Source organism: Sciurus carolinensis, chromosome 4 (genome assembly GCF_902686445.1).
Source record: "Sciurus carolinensis chromosome 4, mSciCar1.2, whole genome shotgun sequence".
Classification (NCBI taxonomy): Eukaryota; Metazoa; Chordata; class Mammalia; order Rodentia; family Sciuridae; genus Sciurus; species Sciurus carolinensis.
In genome coordinates, this window is record NC_062216.1 from 172,980,845 (window position 1) to 173,007,528 (window position 26,684).

Here is a 26,684-nt window from a genome sequence, read left to right on the forward strand (position 1 = left end):
GTTATTAAAACATTTTTGGAAATAGATGGTTGTATAACTATGTGAATGTAATTAAAACCATTGAATTGTAGACTTAAGAAGAATCAAAATGGCAAATTTTATGCTTTGTATATATGTATTTTACCATAATTTAAAAATGAATAATGTAGTATACTTCAAAATGGTGCTGTGTGGATCTAATTTCAGTAGCGCATACTCACTAGAATAGCTAAAATCAAAATGGTTGACAGTGCCACAAGCGGAAGACGGTGTGGAACAACAGGAACTCCCGGGAGTGCAAAGTGTACAATGGCTTTGGGAAATATTTTGGCAGTTTTTTATGAAGTTAAATGCGTACCTGCTGTGACCCTAGGTATTTGTCCAAGAGAACACAGAAACATTTTTGTTTAATTTTGTCCACAAGTTGCCCATAGCTACTTTATTGATAGAGCCAGATATTGGAAACAGCGCAAATGTGCTTCATTGCTTAAACTTCTGGGTAGTAAATGAATGAACCCCTGATTGACAGAGGATGTGAAGAGCCTCAGGAACACACCAAATGGAGGAGCCAGGACAGAGAGGCTGTTCTTACAGCCTGGCAGACTGAGGCAGTCGGTGGGTCAGTGGTGGTACGCGCCAGACACTGATTTTCAGAGGAGTTGGATTGACTGGAAGGAAAGAGGGACCCTTCCAGGTGCAGGAAGAGTGCGATCTCTAATGGGGTTAGGTGCCTGGTATATGCACTAAACTGTGACACTTAACATCTGTGCATTCCTCTGTATGTATTTTTCTGCATGTAAATCATCGTCTTCTCTGCCACCCCACACAACCCATTTGAACGTGGCTGAAGGACTTTGAGGAAACATCACTGGCCTTTTCTGCTCACTATTGAGAATTATTTTTGGTAAAACATTATTTTGTTTTCGTTTTTTGTGGTGCTGGGGATTGAACCCAGGACCTTACACATACTGGGCAAGTACTCTGCCACAGAGCTATATCCCCAGCCCTAAAATGATATTTTTAAATTGCAAAATTTGCTGTCAGGAAAGGGGCTGGGCTCTGTGTTTGCTACCTCATTAGTACACTGGCACATGGCAGGTTTTGCTTCACCAGCCTTTTCCATTTGTATGAGACTGCTCTGCTGCATGTCCAGAGTAGAGGTGAGTGATGGATGGATGACTGACTTGCCCGAGACCAAATCTAGGAAAAATTGGAAGTAGCCTTGGCATCTAGCAACACTGTCTTTTTTAAGCTATAAGAATTTCCCATTAAAAAAGTGAATACCTGAAAATAACTGTTATGGGGTGCAACTGAAGAACAGACCAATCACCACTGAGAAGTCCAAATTTGAGTGTCTTTATTAAGCTGCCTGGCTGACTGTCTCACCCAATGCCCCCTCAAAAAATGACTATTGAGAGAACAGCCCTGACCATAGGGTTGCAGGGGTTCTTATACCAAAAATCACATGAATCATAAGTGTCTGTTGCTATGATTCAGAATTACAAACTAACATCATGAGATCATCAACAGAGGGGGAAGTGGGTCAAAATGACCCTTACCTAGGTACAAACTAAAGAATGGTTACTAACATCCACACAATCACTGTTCACATGGTACATTGTTTAGGAGCAATAGGAATCAAAAGAGAGCAATTCTTTACTACATAGGAGTTACCATTGTATATTATTAAACATGTCACACCAAGTAATTGATGATGGGCACAGAGGTGGGGTGTTCCCATGGGAGAAGCTTATTTCCTACATAAGATGGAGTCTCAGAATAAAATAGAGTCTGTCCAGTCATTTCCCCCATAGTCTGGCCTATAACATTCCCACAGAGCCAGATCTGTCAGCCTATCACATAACTTAACATTGTGACTTAAGCAGAGGAACTTAGATCTCGTGTTCATGGTTGTGTATTAGGAACTGACGTGAGGACAAAAGCTATGCTTGTTGTGCCTAAGGAAAAAGGAAATTGGGGACTTTCCATTAGCTTTCATCCTAGTGTTTTTTTTTTTTTTTTAAATGTTTTTTAGTTGTAGATGGACACAATGCCTTTGTTTACTTATATGTGGTGCCAAGGATAGAACCCAGGGCCTCACATGTCCTAGGCAAGTGCTGTACCACTGAGCTACAGCCCCAGACCTTATCCTGGTGTTTTTGTTGATTTATTTTTAAACCCTTGGCAAGTCAGAACTACAAATGTGTAATAATGTCAGTGCCTTCATGAATGTGGATGTGACAGGTTATCTGTTAAGTACCTTGTGCTTCACTGTAGAACTAACAACTGTTAAGTTTTGAACTGATCTATCAATCTACAAGCACCACTCAACTAAAACATCACTTGTGTCCTCTGTGTTAGAACACATTACCCGTAAGTTAGCAGCTTAAAACCGTAAGCATTTATTATTTCACATGGTGAATAAGGACAGGAATCCAGGAGCTGTGAACTGGGTGGATTTGGCTCAGTGTCTCTCATGAGGTTGCTGTCAAGCCATTGACCAGTCTGCATCTTCTGATGGCCTGACTGTGCCCAGGGATCAGCTTCAAACTCATGTGTGGCTTTTGGCAGGTGGCTTCAGTTCCTTGCCATTTGGACCCCTGCCTAGGACTGTGCCTGACATGGCCACTGGCTTGTTCCAGTAAGTGATCCGGGAGGGTGTGCAGGAGAGGGTAGGGTGTACAGGAGGCTTGCAGGCGGCCTGAGAGGGTCGCCTCTACCAGGCCTGTTCTCCAGGTCAAGAAGGTCCTGTGTTTGCTGAGGGTGTGCGGTCTGGGCAGCGCGGCCCCTGGGGCTGGAACGCTGGCTGCCACTTCTGTGTTGCAGACTCCAGCCCCGTTCCTCCTCCTTACCTGGAGCAGTCATCTCGGTCCACTAAGGTGCCTTGTTTTATTTTAAAATACTTACATAAGTGGTATTTACTGTTTTGTGCTATGTACCCTGCGGTTTGCATTTTTACATAATATTTTTGATGCTATCAGTTTTCATACCTAGAGAGGTAGATCATTAATTTCAAATATTGTGAAGTAGATAGTAGTTTCCCCTTACCTGGTGATCTGAACATATTAAATGAAAAATTCCAGAAAAAAAATTCAAAATTCAAATAGTTTATTACTTATTATAGTATGTCATTATGATTGTTCTATTTTATTATTGTTAAACTCTTACTGTGGCTAATTTATAAATGTTATTATAGGCATATATGGAGAAACATGGCATCAAAAGGTTCGGTACTAGTTGTGATTTTAGGCATCCACTGTGGGTTTTGGGACTTGTCTCATGGATGAGGGGAGAACATCATACTGTCCTAAGAATACTGACTGGTATCTGCCCTTTTCCCCATGGATGGAAATTTGGGTTATCTTGAATTTTGGGTAATTGAAGCAGTCCTGAGGAGACCATCTCCATGTAGCTCCTCGTATCCATGAGCCTTTGTTTTTTCCCCCAGAGAATCTGAGACAAGGACACGATGTAAGTAATGTATGCAGGTGATGCCCAGCTGTCAGGAGTGTTGGAGAGGGTAGACTAAACATGGAGGGGACACAACCAAGGTGAGGATGCCTGGCTGAGCTGTCACTGCTGTGGGCAGCGGGGCTCAGTGGCACTGGGACTGTGGAACTGCGTGGATCGCTTCTCCAGGTTGTGCCTCTTAAGACAGTTGCCCAGTGGCTGAGAGTTGCCCTGGGGTCATGAGCTGGCTGGGGCGGGCCTGTGAGTGTTTGTGGTAGTCTGCTCTTCTGCTTAGATGTCCTCTGGCCTGTGACTGTCACTCTTTCCCTGACTCTGCAAGGTAGTAGTAGTTCATGGAGCCTAAGAGACCTAGGGAGGAGTCCTGTTGGAACAGGTGCAGGGCCTTTGCTGCTGCAGTCTGTCCTGAGGTGGCCCTTGGTGACACATCTGCCTCTGCCTTCCAGCCCCAGACTTCCCTGCTCAGCCAACAGTGTGGCTGGGCTGTGCCTCCAAGGGGTCTGAGCCCTCGGTGGCCTTTCTGTCATCAGTCCAGCGTGCTGCTGTTTCCTGTTTAGTTATCACTAGGCATTGAGGTACATCCCAACGAAGCCCAGGTTCCAGGTCTTCCTCTTTTTTTTTTTTTTTTTTTTTTTTGCTAAATAAATGTTATCTCAGGTCTTCCTCTATATGCCCCCATCTTGTAATCTTGTAGCAATAAGTTAGGGCTGGTGACCCTGGCTGATGACCCTGACTGACGACCCCTGCAGTAGTGACTCTTTTTTGCCTACTGTTGGGGGATCCAAAGTGATCGCTGTGTAGCACACAAACCCGTTGTGCTCTGTGATGGAGTGTTTTCTGGGCCCCAGGACTTAGTCTAGCACATTCTAGAGTTGTGGGATTACATTCAAGGGATCTCTGGGAGCAGGATAGCAGGTGGCCAACTCTCCTTCCTGCTGGTTTCTCTTTGAAACTTTAGTTTACTAGCTCAATCTGAGTGAGAGACTTGTTTTGTTTCTTCCTTTCTAGGCTCACTTTTCCCTCTGGAATGGTTTTATATTTCCTCGTACCTATTCTCAGAACCTGGGACTAAAATCAGATCTTTTACTGGTAATTTGTACCATAGTAATGTTGCAGCTATTGTGTGTTTGGTTTCTGAGCTGAACTGCCAGTATCTTGGTCCAGCCCCATCTGTGAAGCTTCCTGGGCTTCCTCCCAACACTGGGGGGTGGGGGGGGGGACACAGCTTTCCATGCAGTCCGTGTAGGGCTGCGGTGATGGCAACTCTTCATTTTTTAGATGCAGGGGAGTGCTGTCCTGGACTTGAGTTTCCCATTGTTACCAGAAGGTAACAGGGGAGCTGTGGATGCTGTCATCCTGCAGTTGAACTGCATACTGTCTCTGCTGGTTATGAAGGTGTTGGCTGTGTGTCCCCAGTCACAACTGAGTGTTTCTGTTCAGATCCTGGAGTATGGAGAGATTTACTTTGTTTCTAAGATGTGCCTTATGTTGATAATTTTGAAAAAAATAAACTTCCCGTGTTGTTTGGAATGGAGGTTAGGTGGTCTGGTATGAGCTACCCTGCTCACTGCTTCATTCCACAATGCAGTGGTCTCTTGCAGTCCTTCTCCACTTGACAGCACCTTTCTTTAGGGCAGGAGCCTTTGTCTTTGTGGTATCTCAGAGCAAGGTGCCTGGCCCCTTCTGGTGCTCCATAAATGCTGAACCTGATAGCTCCAATGAGAAAATCACTGCCTGGTACTGACAGAGAGCCAGTCAATAACGATCACTCTGATTATTGAAAAGCTATTAATTCAATTTACCACGTTCATCATTTGTTTAATTCCCCCCACATATGTTATCTGCCAAGTTCTGTGCTTTGAGTGACAACTGTAGTTGATACAGTGAAATGAGCTATTTTCAGCTTGCTTTCAAGTACTAATACAACGGCTCAAGTGCTGTTACTTATTTTATTAATTGGTACTGGGGATTGAACCCAGGGGTACTTTACCACTGAATCATATCCCCAGACCTTTTTGTTTTTTATTTTGAGATAGGATCTTGCTAAGTTGCTGAAGCTACCCTCAAACTTGGAATCTCCCTGCCTCAGCCTCCTGAGTTGCTGGGATTACTGGTGTGTGCCTCCACGCCTGACTGTAATTTAAAATTTATAACTGTCTTATGCTTTCTTCATCCCTTTCCTCTCATGCACACTCCTGATTTTCCCTCAAGATTGAATTACCATCCCATTTGCTATTGAAAACCTTTCCAGACCCCTAGTTACCTCCACCGTGTTTCCTCTGTACTCCACTTTTCTTTCCAAAAGCTTCACATGGAGGATTATAAGCACAAAACTACCCACCAGTCCCCCTAGACTGAGCAACCCAGGGGCAAGATTCTTATTTGCTTCTGTATTTTAAGTACCCACTTTTACACATATTAAGCATGTAATAAGCATTTAATAGTATTTTTATTATTGTCTTCCTTCCATCCTGGGGATGGAACTTGGGGCCACACACATGCTAGGCAAGCACTTTACCACTGGGCTACATCCCCTATTTTTTAAATATTATTTTTTAGTTGTCAGTGGGCCTTTATTTATTTATTTACATGTGGTGCTGAGTATCAAACCCAGTGTCTCACACATGCTAGGCAAGTACTCCACCACTGAGCCACAACTCCAGCCCCCCAAGCCTGTTTTTAATATTTTCTTGAACATTTACTTTTCTTGAGTCATTTAAATCAAAAACAAGAGCATAGGAGAAAGATAGTTGGGAAGGTACAGGAAATATCAATGATGACAGATGACTTTGATTTCAAGGGCTAGAAAATGACTTGGTATTCTTAGTTGCTTATATAAGTAAGTTGACTAAACCTCATAAAAAAGTGAAAAGATTAAGCTCTTTAGAAGTCAGCATACCACAGAGGTAAAAAATAAACCTGTCCATCTGTGTATACACATACGCACATGGGTTTTCCCAAACATTACTGAGCCTGTGGCCAGCAAGTCAGCGATGGCACCAGAAGAACAAAACAAAAACCCACAGGAGTCATGAGCTGAGCTAAGAGTGCCATGTGGCCTTTGAGTCAATCATGATTCAGTTCTGCTTTGTTGGGAGAGAACATCAATTAAGTTATGCTATAAAAAGAACTTTTAGAGTGTGATGGCAGTCTCCTATATTTTTACCTATGCCATGAGCTGGAACCCCACATGGAACCGTTTGGTAAGGTGTTCTGACTCAACTTCCAAACACAGGAGCGGTCAGCGAGAGCCACCTCTCACATTCAATTATCTTAAGTGGATGGAGTAGGCAGGGAAGGGTTTGAGCAAGCAAATCAAAATAAATAAGGGTGGACTTGACTCCAGACCCTGAGTTCTAGCCCTTCCACTCTTCTGGGTGTTTGTGGTGGTCAATGAGCCCCAGGGCTTTTCAATGGACTGCGACAAGGACATTGGAGAGCACAGGAGCCCTGGGACTGCACCAGGCGAGCCAGGGTCTCCGATGGCCACAAACCTGGATGAGTTACAGTTCAAAGATGGTTTGTGCGTGAGGGGGGCCCTCGGGCAGTGCTCCAGTGTGCCTGGCATAGGGAAGCACAGTGAGCATCTGCTGCCAATTTTGGGCCAAAAGAAATGGCGAGGTATGCAGTGCATTCTGGGAATTCTCACTAACAAAGACAACAGTTCTTCCCAGATTGATCTGTGTATTTGAGGCCATTCAGAATAAAATCTCAATAAACATTTTGCGAGAAACTCACAAGTCATTTTTCTAATTTACACAGGAAAGTCTAGGTTTCAAATTCCCTTGAGACTTCTTGAATCTTCCTTCCCGGAGGACTCAGCTCTGGAGCCTTCCCCTTGCCCTCAAGAGTGCCCCGTACCCCCTGCCCCACCAAGTCTCTGATGGTGCTTTTCACTTCCTGCTCAGAAGGAGGTGTGGCTCGTGTCTGAGGACGCGGCGAGGTGTTTTCCCGTGTGGAGTGCCGCTGGGCTCGAAGGCGCGCCAAGTGTGGCTTCACTGCTGCTGTTGGGTCTCTGTCCTCCTTACACCCCTCCAGCTTGTGTGTGGCCTTCGTACTGCCATCGAGTCACCTGTGCAGCTGAGAGAGCCTTGCAGGTCCTCTGTGTACCCACTCAGGCTGTCACGCTGTTGTTTTAGTGTTGGTGGTTTCAGCATTTGTTGGCCACCTCCAGCTCCACTGCGCAGCCATGCCAACGGGTCTTACTTCACTTGTAATTAAAACTTATCGTTTTTGATTGACACATCATAACTGACATCACTTTATGGGATGTGATGTGATGTTCATATGTGTGTGTGCATAAAAATGAAGTGATTAATTCAAGCTTATTAACAGCTGTCACCTCACCTTACCATTTCCGTGGTGAGACATTTCGAATTTGTTCTTGTTGAAATACAGACTGCATTACCTTGTTGTGCAGTGGACCTCAAACCTGCCCTCCCGTCTCTTTGATTTGTGCCCTTTGATCAATAGCAGCTCACCCCCACCCTCCCCAGCCCCAGTCTCTGGTTACCACCCACTTCCCTGAGTTCAGCTTTGTCAGATCCTATGTGCAGTGAGATTGGGTGATGGTCGTCTTCCTGTGCCTGGCTTACTGTGCTTAGCAGAATGTGCTCAGGCCCATCATGTGGTTGAGATGGCAGGATTTCTCCTGCTTTTAAAGTTGGAGGTGTGCCAGGTGTTTGTGTCCTCTGTTGTCCCTCCATCCACTGATGGGCACATGGCTGCTTGCTTGCCTTGGTTATTGTGGACAGGACTGCAGTGAACGTGGGGGTGTGGTGCCTGGGCAGCAGTGGGCTCTGGATCACAGGGCGTTGGTCGTCAGTTTTTAGGTACCCTCCGTAGCCTTTCCACGTGGCTGTGCTGACTTAGATTCCTACTCACCACGTGCATGAGCTCCCTTTCCTCTGCGCCCCTCATGAGCACCTCAGATTCAACAAACCCCAAACCAAACTCCTGATCCTTTTATCCCCCAAATACCTTCATGGTTGTCTTCTCCATTTCTGTTTCTCTAAATACATCTTTCCACTTGTTGCTCAGGTTGCAGTTCTGGAACCGTCTTTTCCACCCTTTCTCACATGCCTCTCATAACATTTGTCGTTAAATTCTGTTGGCTCTGTCTTTAGAATCTGATCTCTGCTACCACATCTGCTGCTCAGCGTCCTGCATGGTGGCTACTGTCTTTCCTTTCTGCCCCTGGGGTCAGGTCTTTACAGAGCAGCCAGAGGGATCCTTGGAACATGTGTCAAGTACTGCACCCTTTGCCAGGAGCCTCCATGGCCTCGCATCAGGTAGCCACCATCTTTCCAGTGCCCGTGTGCCTATGTTCTGTGACTCGCCCTCTGCCTTGCGTTGCTTGGTGCTAACCTGGCAGATGTGTCTTTCCCTCTGCCAGGCTTTGCTCCCAGTAAGGCGGGCGAGTGACTCCCTTGCCTTCTCTGGTGTGTGGTCAGATGGCACCTGTGAAGTCGAAGACTCTGCCTGAGAGTACGAAGACAGTCTCTGCATGTTTTCTTCCAGAGTAAGACAGTTTGTCTTCCAAGTGCTCTGGTCCCTCTGGAACTCCCGCAGCACCCGTGCAGAGCAGGCCCTCCTGCATGCCCATGTTGCCAGCGCTGTGCTGACCAAGTCTCCAGTGTGCACACTTCTGTTCCTGGCATTGCTTCTAGTCCATTGGCTCATTTCTACCTCTGGGTCCCTTTGACCTTTTCTAGCTTCTTTCATTTCATTCTGCATTTGAACTTCTATTTGCTCTGAGAAATGAATTTTGGATGTGGCGAGGACAATGGGATGGGGAATCATGTGATTTTGGGGTCAGGAGAGGACTGGTGTGTTTGGAACCTATTCAAACAGGGGTTTGCCAGACTGTGGTTAGATCTGGCCCACAACCTGTTTTATTGTGGCCCATGAGTTAAGAATGGTTTCTACATTTTTAAGTGGTAGGGGAAAAATAAAATTTCATGACACATGAAAATTATATGAACTTTAAATTTTGGTGTCCACAGGAGTTTTATTAGAACCCAGCTATGCTGGTTTGTTTAGGTGTTGCCTGTGGCTCCTTTGTGCCGTAAGGGCAGGGTGAAGAAGTTGTGGCAGAGACTTTCTGTCCAGCAAAGCCTAAAATATTTACTGTGGAGGCCCTTTACAGGAAAAATTTTGACCCTGCACAGCAGATTGGCCTGTGCAGGGACAGCCTCAGCCCTGGGCGTGAGGACGGGGGATTTGGGAGGAGAGCTTGAGTTCTGTGAACTCGCCCTAGGCTGTTTGTGGCATAAATAGAAATGTTTTTATTTTCTGCTTTTGATCAATTCAGCCTGGTCAAATCATCGAGTGAGGTTTATGGCTTTAAGTAACAACCAGAGACTATTATTTTGATCTCTGAGCTTGTGGGTGTTTGAATTGTTTTTCTCAGTGACAGTACTTAAACTACCTTTAAACACATTTGCCAGCTTTTAATGAACTGGAAGGTATTAGAAATAAATCTTTTAACAAGTGCGAGCGACTGTGTCTTGTTGCAGACTTACAGTGACCTGCACTTAGCTTCCTTTCCAGCAGGAGGTCCCACCTGATGAATTAACTGCACACACAGTGTTTGGCCCGTCCAGCCTGTGACATGTCATCACAGGTGGTTTTCTTCAGTTTTACTCAAATGGGACTTGCCAGGATAAAACCCACAGATGTGTTCAAACTTGAAGGAAATGAAATTCTACCTTTTGTGTAATTCAAAGGATTTTTTTTGGTCTGCAATGTAACATTTCATTTCTACACTGTCTTCAGGGTGTGCATTCCTATCTTACAGGAATGTCTAAGGGTCGAATTTTAATTGTTCTCACAAGTACTTTCTGTCTTCTGTGAATGAAAGCCAAGCTTTTTAAAGTCTTGTGAATATTTTTTGTTTGGTTAAAGCAGAAATGAGAGCATTATTCTTATCAATACGTTTGCTCTATGGGAGTGGCTGACCTTTCCCAACCGTCCTTGGTCAGCTGCATGTCCAGCTGCATCAGGGCTTTGTATCTGCAGTGCTGTGTGGTTCCTTTCAAGGCTGTGGAGGTGAAGAAGCCTGGTGGAGTTCAGTGCTGTCCTCCGATAGGACTTGGTCCTCATCCGGTGGAGTTTTAGGTTATGTAAAAATGCAGTGAGTAGAATCTGCAGCTCTTTGTCCGGAGCCTTTAGAGGAAAGGGTTGTTTTCCCTCCTACCTTTTGTAGAGGGAAACAGACATCTAAGGTGTTCTCTGCCCTCAAGAAATGAAAAATACAGTTAATTGGGTTGCGACCCCTGCCCACGCTTATTATGGTAGCACTTACTGGGGAGGAGAAATTCAGTGATATCTATGTATATCTGCATCTTAAAACATGGCCAGTTTTCAAGATTCTGTGTCTCTTTTTTGAACCTGGGGCCTTGCACACACTAGGCAAGTGCTCCACCTGAGAGGCACACTCGGTGATCTTACTGGGAAAGGAAGAATTGTCTTGAGGCCTCCTGAGATGCTGCCTCAGAAGGTACAGATCACGGCTTGCACCAGGCCTGGCATGGGCCAGTCTTCTTCTGCCAGGTCTCCTTGCTGTTTAAACCTGGACTTGAACAAAACTCCATTAATGGAGGCCAGTTCTGGGCCCTAGAGACACAGTACACCACTGAGCCACATCTGCAGCCCTTTTTATTTTGAGACAGGGTCTTGCTAAGTTGCTTAGGGCCTCACTAAGTTATTGAGTTTGACCTTAAACTTGCAATCCTCCTGCCTCAGACTTCCAAACCACTGGGATTACAGGTGTATACCACCATGCCAGGCCCCTTTTTTGACTTTTATTTTGAGAAGGGATTTCGTTGAGTTGACCAGGTTGGCCTTGAACTTCTGGTCCTCTTGCCTCAGCCGTCTGGTTGCTGGGATCATAAGTATGTGACCATGCGTCTGGCTCAAAAGCTGTTTTTTTTTTTTCTTTTCTTTTTTTTTTAAGGAGATACAAGATTCTCTCAGGCAGAGAATTGGGTGGGAATGGTGTGACCTGCACCTATAATGGACTGGACTAGGGGAGCTTCAAGTGTATGATTTTATGTGTTTCCATTTATTTGTTTATTCAGGTACTAGGGATCAATTAACCACTGAGCCATATCCCTCGCCTTTTTTATTTTTTATTTTGAGACAAGGTCTTGCTAAGTTGGAGGCTGGCCTTGAACTTGAGACCCTCCTACCTCAGCCTCCTGAGGCACTGGGGATTATAGGCGTGTGCCACTGCATCTGGCTCCAATTTATATTGATTATACTCTGCCTCTTTACCAAAACAAATTTGAAGTGGCTTAAAAATAAAAAGCATTACAAAAAGATAAGGGAGTGACTGGGAATGTGTCTCAGTGGTAGATCACTTGCTCAGTGTGTGGTAGGTCCTGGGTTCCATCCCCAGCTCTGTGGGGCGGGGCTTTAGGGGAGGCACAGACCAGACAGGAAAAATAAGGATTCATACTAAATGTGGGATGTAAATTTGAACCCAGACTTGTGAAAGACCCAGAGAGAGGAAAACATGGTGAGTCAGGTGTAGCCTCTCTTAAGACAAATGCCCCCGGTGGTGTGTAAGAAGCCCTGGGCTGAAGCTCATAGTGGGGACATCTGTAGAGTGCCTCTGTGGCCAGAAGGGTGCAGTGTCTCTAGTTCAGAGTTACTGTGCGCTTCCTCATGGTCTGGTTTAGCACAAGGAAGGGTGTGGGGTCCTGTGAGTCCACAGTGAGAACAAGGAGGATGTGGTTGGGGTCACCTATGAGAGTCTCTTCAGTTATCCAGCATGGCAGTTTTTCTTCTCACATTAAAACAGGTTGCTGTTCCTTTAGGGGGTTTACAGAATGTGGAGCTGGTTTGCATTTAGGTGCCAAATTGCACACAAAAAATTCTTAGCTTCAGAGCTCTGGAATGGTAGCTGGCGCAGGCAGTACTCTGGAGCCAAGTGCCAGGAGTGGCGTCACAAGACCCCCTTCTCTCCCTGAGTGGGAGAGCTGGCACGTCTCGTCTTCCCTGCCTCTCGTGTGGTCAAGCGTAGAGAAGTGAGGTGCGTATGTTGCTGGCTTCCCTGTACCTAGGGAGCAGGTTGTTTCTCATAATGGAACTCAGGGACATATTGGGTAATGGCAGATTTATCATTACGAACAGTCATCTGATCTGGATTTGGGCTATCATGGAGGGTGGAAATTCTGGGGTCAGAGTGCTTCAGTCAGAATTGTGACTCTGCCATCATTAGCTGTGGGATATGGGTCGGTGATTCCTCTTTCTGCCTGAGCGGTTTCTGCAAGGATCAAGGGAGCCTGCGCATTGTAGCACATGGTCTGCACAGCTCTTGCTTGTGTTGTGTAAGGGCCTGGGATAGACATGTTCAGCCCAGCTCCCCGTGGAAGAAGGGAAACAGTTTTTGGACCAGATGTTTGGAAATCAGTCTTTTTTTCTGGTTTGTAATAATTTTGTCCTCTTCCAGAGAAACAGCACCCAGGACAATCTTCCAAAGAGTGCTGGACATCTTAAAGAAGTCCTCTCACGCAGTGGAGCTGGCCTGCAGGGACCCGTCTCAGGTGGAGCACCTGGCTTCCAGTCTGCAGCTGATAACAGAATGCTTCAGGTGTCTCCGGAACGCTTGCGTGGAATGTGCTGCCAACCAGAACGCAATCAGGTGGGGTTCCGTGTGACACGTGCAGTTTCTGCCATGCTGGGTACCTGCTGGAAGGCATTGGACCTTGCAGTTCACACAAGTTTTCCGGGGGGCTGTCCTTCACTTCTGTGGGGAGCATCCCTCTCTGCTTCCTCCCTAGACAAGCTCAGACAGTACCTGTCGGTGCAGTGTGGAACAGTGCAGATGCTAGCACTGTTCAGCTTTCCTGTTTGTTTTTAATTTTTTTCCATTTTTTTTATTGGTGCATTATAGTTGTACATGATTTTGGGATTCCTTGGGACATATTTGTTGTGCACACAGTGTAAAAATACAGTTTGGTGGAATCATTCCCAATGTTTCCCTTTCCCTTGCTTCCTCCCTTCCTGGTTGCTTTCTTCTACTCTGCTGCCCTGTTGGTGTTTGCAATGTGTTTTGGAATTTTTGGTTTGGCTCCTAACAGTGATTTGAACTTCCTTTTGACTCTTTGTTTCTAGCTTCTGCCTCCTAAGTTCCTGTGCAGTTCTTGACCTCATTTCTCTTAGTTGTGAGTGTTTCAGTTGCTTTTATTGTTTTGATTAGTTACCCTGTGTTTAGTTTGAACCAGAAAGCTCTTTTGTAAATTTCTACAATCTTTCCTTAAATATTAAGTTCCAAACTCTACTTCCATCCATGTTACAATGTTTACATTTTAGTAAGTTCTTTACTGTATTTTTTCCTCCTAGATCTGAGCATCTGTCTTCTTTGATTTTATGGAATCTCCTTTATTTGCGGGGGTACTGGGGATTGAACCTGGAGTGCTTTACCACAGAGCATGTCCCCAACCCTTTTTTAAAAATGTTTTTAAAAAAATACTCTTTTAGTTGTCAGTGGACCTTTATTTTATTTATATGCAGTGCTGAGAATTGAACCCAGGGCCTCACACATGCCAGGCAAGCTCTCCACCACTGAGCCACAACCCCAGCCCTTTTTATTTTATTTTTTATTAAAAATTTTTTTTTTTAGTTGTACATGGACACTTTTATTTTATTCATTTTATTTTTAGGTGCTGCTGAGGATCGGCACCAGTGGCTCATACATGCTAGGCAGGTGCTCTACCAATGAGCTACAACCCCTTTTTGTGTTTGAGACAGGATCTCACTGAGTTGCTGAGGTTAGCCTCAGACTTGTGATCCTCCCTCAGCCTCCTGAGGTGCTCTGATTACAGGTGTGTGCCACTATGCCCTGTTTGGAATTTATTTTTTTTAAAGTTTTATTTGAAATGAATTCTGAAGTCACAAGCAGGGTATTCACCTTTGTTTTCTGGACCTGCATGTAGACAGGGCCTCCAGGCTTCCCTGTCACTGCTGTGATGGGTGAAATTGGGCTAGTCCAGAAGCCACTTGAGGGACTCCCCTTGCTGCTTAGACAGTCTTATACCTGAGGCTTTAATATGATTAAGATTTTTCAAGATCAAAGGAGGTGGTAAAAAGCCAAAATTGTTACCAAACTCAAACTGCTGTCCATTTGCAGAAAAATAGTAACAATAATAATCTTGCTAATAATAGTTGATATTTAAGAATATAACTTGTGGGCTGGGGATGTAGCTCAGTCGGTAGAATGCTGGCCTTGCAAGCGCAAGGCCCTGGGTTCGATCCTCAGCACCGCAAAAAAAAAAAAAAAAAAAAAAGAATCTTAACTTGTTATGTGCTAGAAACATCCAGCCAGAAGGCTAGTTTCTTTGGTCTCTTTCCTGGTGGGGAAGTGCTCTAATGTGTGTGTGGTGGCATCTTTGAACAGAGACCTGTGACCTGCAGACTTGTCCTGATGGGGAATAAACTGATCCCCAGCACCTGACTTTGCCTCAGGTCTTTATTCGCAGTATCTTATTTAATATGTAGATCAAACCAAAGAAATAGTTTGCTGCTATTGTCACATTTTATAAGAAGAAAAAACTGCTTCAGAGTAACTTGTTCTAAAGCCACTCATTGAACCAGTGACATCAGACCCTAAAGCAGGGGCGCGTGGCAGGGGGCATGCCAGTCTGAGGCCTGCACACGGGCCTGTCGCCTGTGACCTCCTCTTCCCTTATGAGGTGGCATAATCTTGAACAGGGGATGATGCCGTCCAGAGTGTCTGTTTTCTCCCTGGCAGCGGGGAGAATGGTGTCCTCCTCATGGGCTGGTTGAGAGGGCTGGATGGGATTACCTCCTGCAGATGCTTGTGCATGAGTGACTGCAGGTGTCCTGTTTCTGCCTCTCTCAGGGAGGATGCACAAACTTAAGATAATGCTACTTTCTTTTAAAACAATTAGTTTATTTTACTTTTTTTTGGTGGGGGGATTTTTGGGGATTGAACCTGGGGCACTTGACCATTGAGCCACATCCCCAGCCCCATTTTGTTTTTTATTTCTCTAAAAGACAGGGTCTTTCTGAGTTGCTTAGCACTTTGCGAAGTTGCTAAGGCTGACTTTGAACTTGAGATCCTCCTGCCTCAGCCTCCTAAGCCACTGGGATTACAGGTGTGTGCCACCATGCCTGGCTTATTTTACTTTTTGAGTAACATATGCAAACTGTAAAAATTCAAGTATTTTAAAAGAAGATGTTATGGCACATCAAGTATAAGCAGTCTGTTGGCATGGCTGCAAATGAGTGTGGGGTGGGGAGTCGGTTAACGACAAAAGCGAGGGTTTGAAGGGTGTCAGTTTTCTGCTTCAGAGCTTCTACAGTTGTGTTATTAACTATTTATCTTCACAGGGAATTTCCAGCCCATTTAGGCTATTAGCTCCTGGAAAACAATTTTTGAGTCAGAAACAGAACAGAAATTCCAGGGAGGACTTTTCTGTCACCTTTAACTAAAACTAATATATCAGAACCAATTAGGACTTAGGTTGTAAGATATTTTTATGGCATTTTATGATTTTCACTAAAGGTTACTTGAAAGGTGGGGCTGGAATGTGGCTCAGTGGTACTCAGTGGTAGAGCATTTGTCTAGCACGTGCCAGGCTCTGGGTTTCATCCCCAGCACTGCTGGGACACTTGGGGTTGGGGACGGGATTAATGAAAGGTGGAGTGCCACGCAGGCCTCTGTTGATTCGTATGGAATGGGATATAACACAGCAAAGCAAAGAGTCCGGGACTATGAAACTTCAGAAGTACTCAAGGAACACTGTTCAAAGCTGTGAACTTTGCATGTAAATACTGCTCCTGCTGCTGAGGTCCCTGTACCGCTTCTGTAAAGGGCGGAATTCATAGGCTGGGGGATCTGCCAGTGTCTCAGCTCTGCCCCCTTGAAGTGTGAAGGCAGCCACAGACAGTATCAGAATGAACCAGCATGGCTGTTTTCCAGCGAAGCTTTGTTTCTGAATGTTGAAATCTGAATTTCACAGAATTATTATGTCATGAAATTGCATTTGTTTGAATATTGGCCATAGAGGCAGGCTGCAGGCCACAACCTTGTAGTTGTTTATGTAGAAGTGAAGTAGCAGGGAGGTGTGGCAGCCTCTTTCCTGGTAGGCAGGTGCTGAACTGTCTCCCCATGGCCATCTGCCAGGGTGAAGAGACAGGGAGCGGTGGCGCTGACCTCCTGGCTCTGCACAGGGTGAGAGCCGTCTAGCCACATGCACAGGGATCCTGACCTTCTGAAACTGGGCCTCAACCTTCGTTAAAACTGGGGCTCAACCCATCTTCAGGAATTGGATCTTTGTAGATCTCTGATTCACATTTGGGAGATGTAAAGAAGTTGGGAAGCTGTACTGTATTTCTGTACCCACTGTGATAGATTACCACCAAGTTAGGGCTTGAAGCAGCAGAGTTGTTATTGTACAGCTCTGGGGGTCCCAAGCCCAAGAGCAGTCTCACTGACCTGAAGTCAGTGTTTGCAGGGCTGCTGGTTTCTGGAGGCTCTGGGGAGAGTTTGTTTTCTTGTCTGTGGTAACTTCTAGAGCTGCACGGCCCCATTCTCCATCTGCAGAAGAGCAGGGTAGCATCTGACAGGTGTTTCTGACTGTGACCTTCCTGGGTCTCTCTCAGGAGAATTGTTATTATTAGATGAGGCCCACCTGGCTCTCTCAGATGATGTCGCTGTCTATGAATTTAATCGAATCTAAACAGTCTCTTATGGTGTTTGCTGATACCAACCAATTCTGATTCTTTACCACTGGGTGTCCCACAACTCCCTTCTGTTCTGACCCTGTCTGTCGGGAGTTGGAGATATTGAATCCTTTAACTTAGAGGCTCAGATGCTCCCTCTTCAGGAGCCAGCTAGAAATGGGGTGCCCAGGCTTCCTAGGAATGGCACAGCTGACTCACAGTTGGTGTTCCTGTGACTCCCCCAGGACTCACAGAACCCCAGGAAGCTGTCACTCACTGTTGCTGGTTTATTACGAAGGACACCTCAGGAGCACTGAGTGGAAGGTGTGTGGGCAAGGCACAGGCCAGGGTGCCAGTTTCCATGCCTCTGGCCCGGTAGCCTCTCCTGGCAGTTTGATGTGTTCACCAACCTGGAAGCTTTCCAAACCCCACTTTTGAGGGATTTTTGTGAGGTTTCAGGATGCAGGCATGATTAATTAAGCCATTGGCCGTTAGTATGGATTCAGTCTTGGTCACTGTCCCTTGCTCTAAGGCCAGAAGTGGACTGGAAGTTCTACCCCTTTATCAACTGGCCAGTTCTTGTCCCTCGCCACCATCCTGAAGCTCTCAACAACAGATGCTGCTGTCACTCAGCAATCAGGTTCTAAGGGTTCTGGGAACTCTGTGCAGGGAACCCAAGACAAAGAAGCAAGGTTGGGTCTCTATCACCACCTCCCTTTTGCCATATGGTGACATTCACAGGTCCTGGGTTTAGGATATGAACATCTTTGGAACATGGTCTTTTTCCCTGCTTTGGCCTTTTGGCCCTTGAACATAACTCTGTCATTCATACAGGATACAGTTGTCCCATCCCAAGGTTCCCCAAATTCTTGACCCATTATAAGCGTCAACTCATGTTCAGAATGTCCCTGAATCTCAGCTAAAAAGTCCCAAATCTAATCATTTAAATTGTCTGACTTACATGTGAGACTCTGGGTGTGAACTTTCCTGGGCAGCTCCTCTTCATCTGTGATCTGAAACTGGACACCTGAGTATTTGCTCCCCAGGGCAGGCACTAGGTGACAGCTGGACAGGCATGGTGGCTATCTGGACCTCTCCCTTCCCTGACTTTCCCCCTGGCTGTAGGGTGCAGCGCAGGACTCTCCTGCCACTGCGGAGCAGGCTCTGAGGGCTTGCTCCTCATTTCTTTCTGTTCCCTCACCAGCTGCGCCTTCCTGTCTCTGCCGCTGCATGCTGAGGGCACCGTAGGCTTTTCCGTCATGTTCCCCAGAGCTCTTCTACCTCTGCTCATTGCCAGATCCCAAAGCGCTTTACACATTTTTAGGTATTTGTTATAGCAGCACCCCGTTCTGCTACCCAGATCTCTACTAGTTTCCTTTTGCTGATGTGACAAATCACCAAAAACTTAATGCTTTCAAGCCGCATGCATTTCTCATTGGAAACGGAGACGTTCAGAAGTGGTTCTGAAGGGCTGTGCTCCTTCTCCCTGAGCAGAGCTGCTCTCCTCGCCTTCCCAGCTTCTGGAGGCTGCTGCACCCCCTGCCCCATGTGTTCTTCCTGCAGGGATCCCTGGGGTTTTGTGGGTTGGTTTTCCCTTCTTAAGACAGTTTTGTGTGTAAAGTCCCTTCTGCTGTGTAAGACATCATATTCACGGGTTTGGGGGACAAGGACTTGGTGGACTCTGGACGCTTGTTATCCTGCCCACCATGGGAAGTGTTAGCCAGCAGTTTCAGCATCATGCATCAAGTCTTCATTTGAAATGCAGTTTTAGGAAAGAGTATCTATCTGATTTTGTCTTTTCAAAACCTGATACAGAAACCTGGATACGATTGGTGTGGCTGTTGATTTGGTTCTTCTGTTTCGTGAACTGCGAGTGGAACCGGACTCCCTCTTGACAGGTAATCTGTGCCATAATTCACGAATTATTTATATCTTGGAAAAGGGTTTAAACCAAGACTCTGAGTAGTGCATCATTCATTGAAGACGTGTTCTGTATTTTGTGACAGGGAAACTTTGACGATGAAATATTAAAGAGTTAGCATAAAGTTTCAGTGGCTCCCTTCCTCCCTGGTGTGGACTGAATTGTCTCTCCCTAGCTGTTTGTGCTGAAATCTCTAGTCAGTTGAGCCTGCTGTAATGAAATCCTTAGCCTGGTAACTAACAAACAGTAGGAGTTTAGCACTCGCAGCTCTGGGGACCAGCAGATTGGTGTCTGTGAGTGCTGCTCTCTGCCTTGAAATGGTGCCATCTTGCAGCAGCTTCACCTGGTGGAAGGACAAAAGGGCCACAGCCTTCTCCAGACCCTGCCCAGCCACCTGCCCAGGCCCCAGCCTCTTACCAGCAACACGTGGGGTTTTGAGTTCAACACAGACATTTTAGAGGGACACTCATAAGAGAGGGTGTCAGGACACCTACACACAGAGACATGACCACATGAGAACACAGGGAGAAGGGGTCGTCTATGCCAGGAGAGGTCTCAGGAGTCAGCCCTGCTGCCACTTTGGTCTTGGACTTCTCGTTCCAGCAGTGGGAGAACATGAAGGTGTCGCTGAAGCCGCCCGGTCTTTGGTTCTTTGTCGTGGCCGCCTGAGCTCTCTCTAATGCACTGTTTTTTGACATTTATGAATGTAACAGGTCCTCTTCTAGGTTTGGGTGTGATTCCAACAGTGACCAAAACAGAGAAAAATCTCTGCCCTCAGGGCTCACATTCCAATGGGAGCCAGATATGAAATCTGTTAATTAAGCCAAATACCTGGTGTGACAGAAGGGGAACTGGCTGTGGTCGTTAAGGGCTTTGATATGGGATTAAGAGCAGCCAGCTGCTTAGCTGGGAGGCTGGGAGGTTCTCAGGCTGTTTTGAGTGTTTCTGGTCTGCATGTTCCCAGCACCAGCACTTCTACTTTGGACTAGGGTTATTATCTCAATGTAATAGTCAAAACCTCTAGACTTTCACATATAATCTTTTTTGTTTTTTTAAAATATATTTTAGTTGTTGATGGACCTTTATTTTATTTATATGTGGTACTGTGAATCAAACCTAGTGCCTCAAACATGCTAGGTAAGCGCTGTACCACTGAGCTACAACTCCAGCCCCTCATATGTAATCTTGTCCAAGGAATTGAGCTACTTTATGGGCAAACCTAAGCTATTCAGTAAGAAAAATCTTAGTGTAAATATCTAGGTTTATAAATCACATGTACTAGATTATAGGTTAAAATGTTTTTGTTGTAATATTGTCTTCCCCTTATCAAGTAATAAAATGAACAGTCCTTTAAATGAAATGCCCAGCCGTATTTAAGACAGATTTTGACTTATAAATTGACCATCACAGTTCTTCACCCGTCCTTAATGAACACACGAGGCTTTCATGTGTTGATACTGACAGACGCTGCTCTGGGTGGACAGTGAGAACCAGACCAGCAATCTCTTAACAGACGAGGTGGGCTTAGGGATTCAGTGTGGCCCAGGTGCGCTGAGGTGTCTTAGTGTGTTCATTTCATACTCAGTCTGCTAAAGTCCTTGGGTCTTTCTATTTGACTTAAAAATCATCCTTTGTGACATGGTAATTTAAAAAATCACATCACTTAAGAAGTGATACACATTTACTTTGAGTTTTTAAAGCAGTAATTTCTTAAGTATTCTCAAGAAATTGATAGAGTGTCAGGTTTAGTCACGAGGTGTTTTTAAGTTTTTCTACATTTAAATGTTTTTTTTAATTATTTTATTAAGCTTTTAATTTTTTACAGACTGTATTTTGATTCATTGTACACAAATGGGGTACATAATTTTGTTTCTATGGTTGTACACAATGTAGATTCATACCATTCATGTAATCATACATGTACATAGGGTAATGATGTCTGTCTTATTCCACCATTTTTCATACCCCCTCCCTCTCATTTCCTTCTACATGTTCTAAAGTTCCCCCATTATTCTCTCATTCCCCACCCTCACCCCCATCATATATCTTTCTCCACTTAGGGAAAACATTCGGGCTTTGGTTTTTTGGGCTTGGCTTATTTCACGTAGCATGATATTCTCCAGTTCCATCCATTTATTTGCAAATGCCATAATATTATTATTCTTTATGGCTGAATAGTATTCCATTGTGTATATTTACCAGAGTTTCTTTATCCATTCATCTCTTAAAGGGCATCTAGGTTGGTTAAGTGTGTTTTTGTGAGTCTGTTTTGTACTAAAATGGAAGTGTCCATACTCAGTTGGGGGATTAGAAATCAGCAGTGAAGCCTGAGGAGTAGCCATTCAGAAAACTCAGGATGTGCTTGGCACTGCATTCCATGATAACTGGAAAGTCCTCATGTGGTGGCCAGCGTGCCTCTGGCAGAGTGTAGGTGCTGTGTGGCCAGAAGTCGATTTTCGTCAAGCAGCGTATTTCTCATGAAGCAGCAGGGCCGGAGTGCCACTCAGATGTTGTGAGTTGACAGCTCCCGGAGTCGAGCCCAGCCCCTGTGCCTGGATCCTGGCTGCTGGATCCTGGCTCCATGTAGGAGCGGCTCTCTGGGGAGCAACCCCTTGCTCCTGGCCTCACTCCCCACCCGGCACAGTCCTGCATCCTTTCATTAGCAGGCCCTGTACAGGCTTCCGCTTTCTTCTTAAATAACTTCCTTGACTCTACCTTCCCTGTCTCCACCTTCCCTTCTACCCCTCCTTCCCACTCTTTTTGTGCTACCTGAAATGGCCTGCGAAAGGTTATGTAGTTTTTATAACACATGGTAACTGGTTCTTTCCCCCTTCATTCACAGTGCTGTTTTTCTAAGAATACAGCTAAAGGTGGTCATTCCTAAACCTGCTTTTGAGATCCAGCTTGTTGTGGAGGAATGAACTGCTTGACTGGATGGTGTCAAAAAAGTAGATCCTTACCCACCTATTTTCTTTTAGCTATATCAAGATCTGTTTGGTGGATAGTTGCAGCCTTACTAGTACAGTTATTTTATTAATGTGAGGCTCATGTAACGGAATTCTTCATCCTAGAGGGAGCAGTCCAGTAGCGTTTGGGGTGTTCACAGTGTTGGGCTGCCCCGCCTCTGCTGGGAGGAAGCCTGTTTCCAGGATGCGCTTCCTCTGCACATTCCTCCTGTTGCCCCTGTGTTCTGCTTCCTCTGTGGACTCAGCCTATTCTGGATTTCTTTTTTCTTTTTTCTGCAGTACTGGAATTGAACCAGGGGCTCTTCTCTGAGCTACTTCCCCAGCCCTTTTATTTTTTGTTTCAAGGTAGGGTCTTGCTGAGTTGCCCAAGCCAGCTCTGGGCCTGGGATTCTCCTGCCTCAGATTCCTGATTAGCTGGGACTGCAGGTGTGTGTCATTGCACCTGGCATTCTGGATATGTTATATAAGTGGAATCAGAATTACGTGGCCTTTTCTGGCTTCTTTTTCTTAGCATTGTGTTTTCGAAGTTCATCCATGGTGTTCCTGAATGACTGAATGCTGTTCCATGGTGTGGTGATATCACATTTTGTTTACCCACTGGTCGGTTTGTGGATGTTTGGCCAGCATGGGTAATGCTCTTGTGTGTACATGGATTGGTCAAGAGCCTGAGTTCCATTCTTCTGGGTCTGCACCTAGGACTGGAATTGCTGGGTCATGCGGTAACTCTGCACTTAACAACATTTTGAGTCTCCACTAAACAGTTTCCACAGCTGCTGGGCTGCGTTGTGTTTTCACCAACAGGTCCAAGTGTCCAGTTTTTCCACACCTGTGCTTGACACTTTCTTTTTTGGATTGTAGTCATCCTGATGTGTGTGAAGTGATGGCCCCTCATTGTGAATTTTAATTTCCCAAATGACCTTTGACCCTGAACATCTTCTATTGGGCATTTGTGAATCTTCTTTGGAGAAACATCTGTTTGTCCTTGCCCACTTTTTAATTGTGCTGCTGTTTTACTGTTGAGTTGTAAGAGTTACTCATATGTTGAGGAGACCAGGGATTGTTGACTGTAGATCTGTTTGTGGAAATTAGCCATCTCAAAAATACTGAGTCTTCTAGTCCATGAGGGGTGCATATTCCATTTATTTAGGTCTTTTAATTTTTCAGTTATATCAGTTTTAAATAGCTGATTCATGTTCAGTCGCAGATTTGGAGAGACATTATTGAGGCAAGAAAGAAAATGAAAATTAAATAATTCCTTGCAACTTTTGGAAAAGGCAGTGAAATCATCGATTTTTCTTTGGAATTTAACAATGAATTTTGGATTCAATAAGAAACTTAATTTTTTATAGTGTAATAGTTCAAACCTAAAATGATCTTGTAGAAAGCATTCTGGTTTCTATAAAGTATCTGTACTATCTTTTGATTCTTTCTCTGAGAACCTCATTTCAGGGAGATTTTTAGTAGGGTGACTGTGCCAGTGTTTTGTTACCACTCTTGAGGTAAGAACTGTAATTATATTGTCAAAATAATATTTAGAGTATTATTTCCAGGGAATAATTACAGTGATATGACAAATATATTATGCTCATCAAATTTTATATAAACACAAGCATGAGTTATTTTAATTGAGTTATTGGTGTTGTTTTTGGCTTTTATTCTTTACTGGTCTATAAAATAATGTTGGGACTTTGTAACATTTGCAGTATTTACATAAAGATCGGCTGTTAAGCTATTTGGTAAAAGTGTCCTTTTCCTTGTCTGGAGTTGCTTTCCTTGTGTCTAGGACATCTTTAAGCCTTTTCCTGTCCAGAACTGTGTTCTGGGGCAGAGGCCAGTTTTATTTGCCTGTTGAATTGTCAGGTTGACTTTCTCACTAGCTTATACTGTTGGCCTTTGTCACCTGGTCATTTTCCGTATTTGTATCACGTTCAGCAGAGCAGCCAGGGAGGCGGCTCTGTGGTAGAGCTTGCCTGGCACATATGAGGCCCAAGGTTCATCCCCAGTACTGCGAGAAATAAAGAATGAAAAAAGGTTCAGTAGAAATCCAGGTTGTGTCTTCTGAGATTATGACTCACCTGACAAAAGCTAGTGTTTTCTGTTGTAAACATTTCATGTCCAGTGCAGAGTGTCATTATCACTGTTGTTAGTTTTCAGTCCTGGGACTCGAGCCAAGGGTTTTGTGCATGCTGGGCAAGCAGTGCACTTCTAAGCTACACCCCAGCCCCACTACAGGTTGATTTTAAGAACTCAGATGGTAGGGAGAAGAAAGCTAATCTTCACTCACATGCAGGCTGCGAGAAGCACTTGGGTTTCTCTGTTGTGTGTGCACACTTGCAGTCTTGTGCTGCTTCTTGACCTCAGACTATAATATCCAACTAATTCAGTTCTGGGGTTATCGGTGCATGGTTTTATTTGCAAACATACTTTTTAACCTTCTGGGTTGTGGATTTTGGCCTGGATTCTACAGCCTTGTGAAGATCCAGCTGTAGAACTGAGGTAGGAGCAGAGTGGGGTACCTCTACCCCACAGTCCTGGGATTGCTTGACCTGAAGGCTCCCCTGTGGGAGGTGGTGGGCAGGATTTGCCTTGGGCTGGATCAGTAGGTGAGCCCTGCACTCAGCAGCAAGAGACCTGAAGGTTGGGCCTCTAGCCCCTGAAAATGTTTTCCTGCTGGGAATTCCTCTAGTTTGGCAACTGTCCATGTGTGCTTCAACTCTCCTGTCACTGCTGGCCTTCCCTGGCAGCCAGACTCCTGTCCTGACTGGGGGAGGAGGCTGCTTGCTTCTTTTTATTTTTTGCCAATCCTATTCTACCATTGACCAGCTTGATGACCTTGAGCTGGTCACTTTACCTTTCTGTGTGTTGGTTCCTGACTGTGAAACGGAGATACGATTAGTGCACACCTCGTGAGTTGCTGTGGTTGGGTGAGGAGGACAGCAGGATGCGGCATCCAGTACCAGGAGCCAGTACCACCAGGTCCTGGGTGACACCTCCTTCACGCTCACCTGGTTCCTGGAACGCCTCAGCCGTGTCTATCTCCCTCTGCAGCCCCAGCCCTGCTGTGGACCATGTTAGAAATAGCCAGCAGGCAGTGGGGCTGGGCTCTGGCCTGTGTGGCAATTAGGATGCAGTGCATAGGAAGGCTGGAGGGTGCAGCCTTTGTTAGGCGCTGCGTCCTGAGGAAGGGGCTGGGGCAGGGGGCTCTTGGATTCAGAAACATTTTGAACAAGCATTTCCCTGATTGGCCTCTCCATGCTCTGCTCCTCAGTGCTTTGGAGGGTTGGGACTTCTCTGCTGCGGCAGCCCTGTAGCCTGGCTGAGGTCCGTCTAAGCCTGTGCCTTCCTTCCTCCTGGGAAATGGGGCAGCCCTGCCTTTGTGGGAAGGGGAGGCGAAGAGGCGAGGAGTACTTGGAAGGTGCTTCTGTGTCTCCTTAGTAACTGCTGAAGGACTCCAGGACTGCTGGAGGTCCCCTCTCAGTGCCCTTATGTCCTTCCACACCATGTGTTGCTGAGCCTGGGGCTCCACAGACTCTGCACTCTCCTTGGCTGGCTGTTGGCTTCAGATGGTGAAGGAGCCAGTGGGAGGAGGGACTCGACTGCTCCTGGGTGGCATCTTCCTAGTAAGGGCCCTGAGTGCCACCGCTGCACTTGCCAGTTTCCTGTGTGAGCCCTCTGGGCTTCTGTGCACTGCCCTCCCTCCGCCCTTGTCCCTCCAGTTCTGAGGCTGGAGGCTGTTTCTTGTCGCCTGCGTCTGTTGCCTCAGTGCTGCTCTTTCTGTTTAACCCTTACATTGAATTTTCTTTGTTAAAACAACTAGTTTGGTTTCTGTCACCCAACTGGGTCCTACTGGTTTAGCTGTCTCTTGTCATTTTCTAAGGCTTGTGCTTGCCGCTGCTTTTCTTGCTCCTGCTGGGTTCCTTTCTCCCTCAGGTCTCCACTCCTGTCCATCCATTCTGTCAGTGGGTGTAGCCAGGACATGGAAGCCACTTCATAATTGAGACAGGGAAGGTACTTAATGTAGAGTATTGCTGTCACCAGGGCTGGGACTAAGGGATGGACAAGTAAGAAAGAGAAAGCTGAAGAACACTGAAGTTGCTGCAGCCCAGCAGCCTCTACCCCTAGGACTGAGGGGGAGCATCTTCCTTGGGGCTGAGATCCACACCTCCTTGGAGAGGGCATGGTGCTGGCTCATTGGGTGGCGCACACATCACTGACAGTGGTGTCCATTGAACTTGCTGGAGACCCACCCCCTGGCATAAGGGGACCTTGCTGGGAGGCTTCCTGAGGAGGTTGGCTGCTGGGCCCTGGAGGTGGTGCTCTCTGTGGGGAATTGAGCTCTCCTGAGAAGGTGTTCCCCAGGCCTGGCTGGAGGAGGCCTGGTCCTGGAGGAGCACACCCTCACTCCAGTGCCCCTCCAGCATTCTGGCGATAAGACTTCACGTGCCACTGGGCAGCTGATGTCTTTGCAGCGCCACCTTTGTCTTCACAGAGAAGACAGGATTTATTTGGATCTGAGAGGCAAAATTGAACTGGTAGCCACCCCAGAACATTTTTAAAGTCAGCCTGTGCATTGGCTCATGGGCTCTTGTCACTTCAGGTTGTGTCAGTCTGGTGGACATGGAGGGGACCTTGTTTCCCATGGGCTCAGCATTTTT

At 45.8% G+C, this 26,684-nt stretch overlaps 1 protein-coding gene across 1 annotated transcript in view; it reads left to right on the forward strand.

The window, feature by feature from the left end:
- The window catches only part of Atxn10 (ataxin 10), a 138,356-nt gene that overhangs the window by 7,428 nt on the left and 104,244 nt on the right, over positions 1-26,684 (forward strand). The window contains exons 2-3 of the mRNA XM_047548333.1: positions 12,905-13,096; positions 18,958-19,040. Of these exons, the coding sequence (XP_047404289.1) occupies positions 12,905-13,096; positions 18,958-19,040 (275 nt within the window). The remainder of the gene's footprint in view (positions 1-12,904; positions 13,097-18,957; positions 19,041-26,684) is intronic.